The 6,905-nt window shown below is 42.0% G+C and overlaps 1 protein-coding gene across 1 annotated transcript; it reads left to right on the forward strand.

Moving 5' to 3' along the window:
* The first annotated feature begins 591 nt into the window (after nucleotides 1–591).
* ANKS4B (ankyrin repeat and sterile alpha motif domain containing 4B) lies at nucleotides 592–5,783 on the forward strand. The gene is made up of 2 exons (XM_054042476.1): nucleotides 592–805; nucleotides 4,675–5,783. Exons 1-2 carry the CDS (start codon nucleotides 642–644, stop codon nucleotides 5,759–5,761), a joined length of 1,251 nt encoding a protein of 416 aa, XP_053898451.1. The 5' UTR covers nucleotides 592–641; the 3' UTR covers nucleotides 5,762–5,783.
* Nucleotides 5,784–6,905: the final 1,122 nt, after the last annotated feature.

Raw genomic sequence — 6,905 nt, forward strand, 5'->3', positions numbered from 1 at the left:
ACTTGGGTTCTGTCAAGTGCAAATTAAATATAGGAAACAGTAAGGGGAGAAAATATGTCAAATGGCAGGTGTGTTGATCATGACCAGGATAGATGATAAGGGGGCATTTTATTACTCAATCTTCCTTTAGTTCTCCTTAGCTTCTGCTTCAAAATGGTAATGGTAAATGCTGCCCAGTCTAAGGTATGCTTCTTCCTCCAGTATTTCACCTGTCAAAATCGGGATTCGTCTTAACAGCAATGGTGAAAGCCTGGCCCCATGTAAGTCAATGGCAAAGTTTCCTTTAACTTCAGCGTAGTCAGAATTTCACCCCATATGTATAAAAAGGGGAGTAGGGACACATGGTAGATGAACGAAACCCAGATGCTTTTCAGATGTAGAATACTGGAGTTAATGGCAAATGGCACAGTCATCCTTCTGGAAAACCAAGACACCTATTTGTACAGCTGCTGTATTAACTATGCAGAGATCTGGACAAGTTCTATGGGGATGAACTTTGCCTTCTCATTTCTATCCTGCTGAAGCTGACGTCTCGGCTTGTAATTATTAATTAACTATCCTGGTAGTGGCAGTGCAGCTGTGCATCTCAGCTGTAATTCACAGCGAGAGACACGGCCTCAGGGACCTGGGAGCTATTGGAAATGTCGACCAGGTATCACAAAGCAGCTGCGGATGGCAACCTGGATCTGTTGAAAGAAGCCACCAGAAAAGATCTCAATACCTCAGATGAAGACGGGATGACACCCACCCTCCTGGCAGCTTACCATGGGTACCTGGAGGCAGTGGAAGTCATATGTAGGAGAGGGTAAGCATAGCAGTGCTTAGTCTCCCAAGGCCTGCCAGACAAAATTATAGCTAATTGTTGCCTTCCATTAATGCAAATTGTGGAGCAAACAGATCATTCCTTCTTCTCTAATTGACTTGGATGTGACACTGGGGTTATGGTGGTGGTGGGAATGGGACTTAACATTTAAACCAATATTTGTAGTTTGTTTTATACCTGGTTTCAGTAGCTTCTTCATTTCAGTTACACTGCCTTAGGCCCTGATCCTGTAAACTGCTCTGGGTGAATAGACCCCTGTATTCTTGTTGAGCCCCATTGAAGTCAATGGGGCTACAGGGGGCTGCCTTCATGAAGCAGCTTCCACAATTAACACTTCAAGACAACAGGAGATTGGCCATTGACTTCAGTGGTGGGGGTCACGCCCTTTGTTTTAATATTCCTTAGAAACTGGCTCAGCAGAGAAATGCCTCCTTGATAAGTCAACAGCAGCAAACACTACATTTTATCAAAATGTTAATGCCACTTGTATCCAAAGAACAGATAGTTTGTAAATGTAAATACCTAACAACCTCACGGTGATTTTCAGAAGGAAACCAGAATTGTGTGTTAGAGAGGCCTGAACACAAAATTATGATTTCTCTGCTGTTCATGGTATTAGAAACAGTCGTAATGCCTGAATAGCATTCAAAGCTGTTGTTGGAGTTTTAGTTAGGCTTCTTGCAGACTGAAAAGGAATTAAATATAGAGTATACCTCCAGGAGCTCTCTCTACTTTGGTACTTGGTAGCAGCAATATTTCTAATTCTAATTACTAAATGTACAAATAGCAAAAAATAACATAAAAAGTCACTCCCTCCTCTAGATTATCCACTGTATTCTGTCTCCTCTGACTCTGTCTTTTAGGCTTTGATCCTGCAATAAGATTCACCAGAGGATACTTTTTTTTCCTGTGCTGGGTCCCATAGAAACAAATGTTCTTTCTAGTATGAGAGGGAAATTAAATCAATTGGTTCTTTCATATGGGGTACAATAAACCAGAAGGAAGATCCAAAAACCAATGAAAAATTAATGGTTGTTTAGACATGTTTTGTCTTTTTCTTAAAGACAGAATGTAAACTATAGAATGCAAATGGGTTCTGTGCATGGTAAAGCGTAACAGCTAGAGGTTCCTCTTTGCTCATTGATCTTAGGTGTGGCAGTAGTAATACTTTATTACCCATAAAGGAGGCCTATAAACGGTGTGGTTACTGCTATAACCTTAGGAGAAGCAAAAATAGATCCTGAGCTGCTGTATATTGACAAACCTCTATTGAAGTTACTGAAGTCAGCAGAGCTACATCAGTTTACAGCAGCTGAATTTTTGACCCATAATGTTTAGAAGATAGAAGAGAAGGAGCAACTAACAGAGAAAAAGAAGATAAGATTATATTTTCCTAGGTTCCAATGTCCCATGTATGATGTGTAAATTAGGGCATGTGTCACGGAGCATCCAAACTTCCACAAGACTGTTTTCTCTCTTCATTTTTAATCTGATAGCTTTTTAATTCAAATCAGCTTGAGACAGGACATCTTCGGGATGCTGTTGCCATTGAGAGCCTCAAACAGTAGTTACAGCTTTCAGGAACTCATCATCCATTTTAACCTGAGATTCCCTGACTTTGTAGGTAGTCCAGGGTGACTCACAGAGACACTGTTAAAGTCTGAAAAACGTCCGTTTGGGTCTCTGGGAGATGCTGAATTTTGGAAGGTTTTCAAATGAGGCTCCAGTCAGATGACATTTTCTTGGTAGCTATTATTTTTAATAAAATCCTCTTATCCTCGAAGCAGAGCAGCTTTCTACAGTTTCCTGACAGAGACACTCACATACAGTGGAAGTTTTTCCTCAGAATGGTTGCAGATTTTCAGGCTCTGAAGCTTGGAAGGTATTCATACTAATGTAAAACAAAACTGCAGTAATAATGAGCCATTGTTATCTACATTGCACTTTGCCCTCACAGTCATGAAGGGCCAGATTGTGCCTGGCTTTTGTATACTGCACAAGTGGAGGAGAAAGCAAGAAAGCTTTCCCCCTATTTGCAACCCCAGTGACTGGGAGAATCAGCTTCCTTTGAGTTATCAGGCCCGCTGCTTCCTAGTGTCTAGGAGTGCAGGAGAGCACGAAGAGGGCAAACCCATAAACACGTGCCTAATTTTATCCATTGTCCCGTTGAGCTGAGTTAGAATCAGCACCTACTTTGCGAAGTGCTTTGAGATGCTAGGATGGAAGGCATCAGAAGGGGAAATAATTACAAATGATTGACGGCTAAAATTATGGACATAGGCAACCACCTTTTTAATACACATCACAATGAGAGAAAGGATGGCCTAGTAAGGATGCTAGTCTTACTGGGTTTAATTCCCTACTTCACCTCATGCTTCCCTTGGGACAATGGACAAGTCATTTAGTCTCCCTGTGCTCCAGTTCCCCCCGCTGTAAAATGGGGGGGTAGCACTGTCCTACATCACAGGGTTGTGAGGATACACTAGAAGTTGTGAGGTGCTCAGATTCCATGGTAATGGGGGCTGAATAAATAACGTAGAATTAATGGTGACTCATTTAAAGCGTCTCTTCCAGTGACATTTGATGCCAGAGATTGATGCCTGCTGGAGATTTTGTGATGATACAATCGCTTTCATTCACATTAGGTGAACTAGGCTCTGAACTTTAAAATCTGTGAAAAAGTGTGACCACACTGGTAAAAGGATGCACAAAATTGAGTTATCTTTTGAGCCACTGATAATATCATTTAAGTCTGCCCAATATGAGAGAAAAGATTCCCGTTTATTCTAATCTAAAGACATCAGGTTTGTGTGAAATTAATGCAAGAGGGAGAGAGAAACTATACTTCTCATTGGCTTTAAATTAAAAGGAATGGATATGACAATTTTATTTTCAAATGAGTTTCTGCTTTTAAAAACCCAGGGGCAAAAACAGTTTAAGAAGAACAAAGGAGTTGAAGAAAAATGATAGCTTCTCTCTGAACTATATTTAATTGCAGTGAAGACAAATGTGTAGCATCAGGGCTTTGCTCCTAATAATTTACCTATTAACTATCATAAAAGTTGCGTCCATGGACCCTGTAAGTATTTATTGCGGCAGTCGAATACTGTAGTCTCCAACCATTGTGCCTGCATTTTACATTCAAAAGGAAAGGCTCATCAATCATTCTTAAAAACATTTTGAGTGAAATCCTGGTCTCATTGAATTCAATGAGAATTTTGCCATTGACTTCAATGGGGCTAGGATTTCACTGAATCTAGGGTCTGATTCTCCTCCCATTGAAGTCAATGGTAAAACTCTCCGAGGTGCCCATCTGAGACACCATTCCTGAACAGCTTCTCCTTGGCTGGGGATGGGGATGGTAATTTGTTGTTGGCCTACATGAGGCATGAAACCCCCTCAGTCATACTAGCTGGCTTGTTGGCAGGTGCAGCATGCCCTCACCCACTCCCCACCCCTCTGCTCCAGACGGTTAGTGAACAAGCATGGAGTGTCTGCCGTCAAGATCTGGGAACCCCATGCTAGGGTACAAAGGACGGTTCTTATGCCTATGTGGGCCTGTAGTCAACATCACATTCTAGCTCTAAGAGTTTGCTCAGTACCACAGAGGGAGTTGGTGTCAGGGCTGGGATTAGAGCTCAGGCCACACATCCAGCCACGTTCAGCCCTGGACTAAGCGGGTGCAACACCATTAAAGACAGTGGAGTTGCACCCACTTGTCTTCAGTAGAGCTGCATCCACTTACAGCAGGGCTGAATTTGGCCCTGGATCACAGTTCATTCCCATTGCGTTGAGTGCTATGTTTGAGCTGTGTTTTGACATGCCCACCTTACTCCTATTTTGCTTTTCAGCGGTGACCCTGACAAGTGCGACATCTGGGGGAACACACCTCTCCATCATGCGGCTTCTAACGGTCACATTCACTGTGTCTCATTCTTGATTAACTTCGGTGCCAATATATTTGCCCTGGATAATGATCTGCGCACTCCTCTGGATGCAGCTGCCAGCAGGGACCAGCATGAATGTGTCAGAATCCTAGACAAAGCTGCTACCGAACAGAATGTAATGAATCCCAAAAGAGTCGCCAAACTCAAAGCCCAGGCCCCAAGGAATGCAGAGAAACAAATCAAAGAATGTGAAAAGCGCCAAGAGAAACACCAACACGAAATGACCAGGAATTTTAACAAAGAAAAGTTTGGATCAATGAGTTCTACCAGTGGGACAGCCTCCAGGACAAAGGTTTCCAATTTCTTTATTCCAAATACATTGGGCTCTTTCCCCAAAAATCTGAAGGACACCTTCAGGATGAAGGCAAAAAAGAAAGATGAAAACACAGGTGACCAGGAAGCACAAAGGAATGGCCAAGAAGATGATAGGGCTGGGCGATCTACCGTGATGGATGTATTCAGTGAAAAAGATGAGGATGAATTATGTAATGACTTTAAAGGGAAAAATATTTCCGAAGATGATAGCGAGCAGGAGCATGTGTCCATTTTCAAACGGCCAGGTCTCGGCAATATTGTGTTTAGACGGAATTTGTCTGCAGGGATAAATGCTGAAGAGATGTTCTCAGAAAAAGAAGAAATAAGTTTTAAAATGCCAACTGAGCTTTTTCGGCATGAAAGGGCTGAGAGCAAGAGTGAGCTAGATACTGAATATGATTTCGATGTCCCTTGGAATGAGGATGAAATTGGATGGGATGACGATGAAGCTGAGAGCACCCCTCTTGAGGTATTTCTGGCATCACAGAATCTGAATGAGTTTGTTCCTGTCTTCATGAGAGAAAAGATTGATTTAGATGCCCTCATGCTATGTTCTGATGAAGATCTACTGAGCATACAAATGCAGCTGGGCCCAAGGAAGAAAGTCCTCAGTGCAGCAGATAGAAGAAAGCAGGCACTGGAGAAACCTGGAAAGCTTGTAGATACTCGCTTATAAATAAATGTGCCTGTTGCAATAACTATGTATTAATTCATCATCCTTTTGCTATTTTAAAGACATGTATGGTTCTTTTCAGCCATCTTCCATGGGAAAAGACAAAGAGGTTTCCAGATGATTAAGAGTGCACAATGGGACCAATAAAGAACATCAGTTTGAATGGATGACCTTTAGATCCTCACAAAAAGAAAGAGTATGCAGATAGGTAACAAAGAAAGGGCCAGAAGATGTTGAAAAGGCCAAGACTATAACAGGGTTCAAAAAAGAACTAGATAAGTTCATGGAGGATAGGTCCATCAATGGCTAGTAGCCAGGATGAGCAGGTATGGTGTGTCCCTTGCCTCTCATAGAATGTCAGGGTTGGAAGGGACCTCAAAGCAGGACCAATCCCCAGACAGATTTTTGCCACAGATCCCTAAATGGCCCCCTCAAGGATTGAGCTCACAACCCTGGGTTTAGCAGGCCAATACTCAAACCACTGAGCTATGCCTCCCCCTGTTTGCCAGAAAGTGGGAATGGGTGACAGGGGATGGATCACTTGATGATTACCTGTTCTGTTCTTTCCCTCTGGGCACCTGGCATTGGCCACTGTCGGAAGACCGGATACTGGGCTAGATGGACCTTTGATCTGACCCAGTATGGCCATTCTTATGTTATTACATTCTTATATAAAAGAAATAGTTCCAGAGATGAATCCTTCCCACCTAAAGATCATGCTAGGCATATCTTCTTTTTACAGTCTTAATGATTTAAAATATTACTGATAGCCAGTTACATAAAAGTCTTCCCGGCACTCTATAAGCAATGCGCCACAAGGCATTTCCAACCACCAGAGATCTTTGATTTTCTGTACCACAAAATAAGATAATGTTCAGAATCTGAATAGATTGCTGCAAAGTGTCTTCACTGACACTATTTGAGAACTGAGTGATTGACCTTGATTTTGACTGTATCCCATTGACTCTATAATAGGTTCTGAACGAATGAATGAATGAATGAATGAACGAACGCTTTGTGCCAATAAGTTTCATATTCTTGTCATTCATGTTTTCTCACTCTTCAAGAGATATTCCTTAGTTTTTTTAAAAAGTGAAACGCCTGACAGAGCCACATTTAGTTTGAGTTGTATGTTCCTCTTTCTCGT

The sequence above is a fragment of the Malaclemys terrapin genome, chromosome 10 (genome assembly GCF_027887155.1).
Source record: "Malaclemys terrapin pileata isolate rMalTer1 chromosome 10, rMalTer1.hap1, whole genome shotgun sequence".
Lineage (NCBI taxonomy): Eukaryota > Metazoa > Chordata > Testudines > Emydidae > Malaclemys > Malaclemys terrapin.

What these genes read in the sequence shown, in the direction of transcription:
- ANKS4B (XM_054042476.1), top strand. Translation starts at nt 642, where the DNA reads ATGTCGACCAGGTATCACAAAGCAGCTGCGGATGGCAACCTGGATCTG. An exon ending in GAAGTCATATGTAGGAGAGG is followed by an intron (nt 806 to 4,674) that starts GTAAGCATAGCA and finishes TTTGCTTTTCAG; the next exon opens with CGGTGACCCTGACAAGTGCG.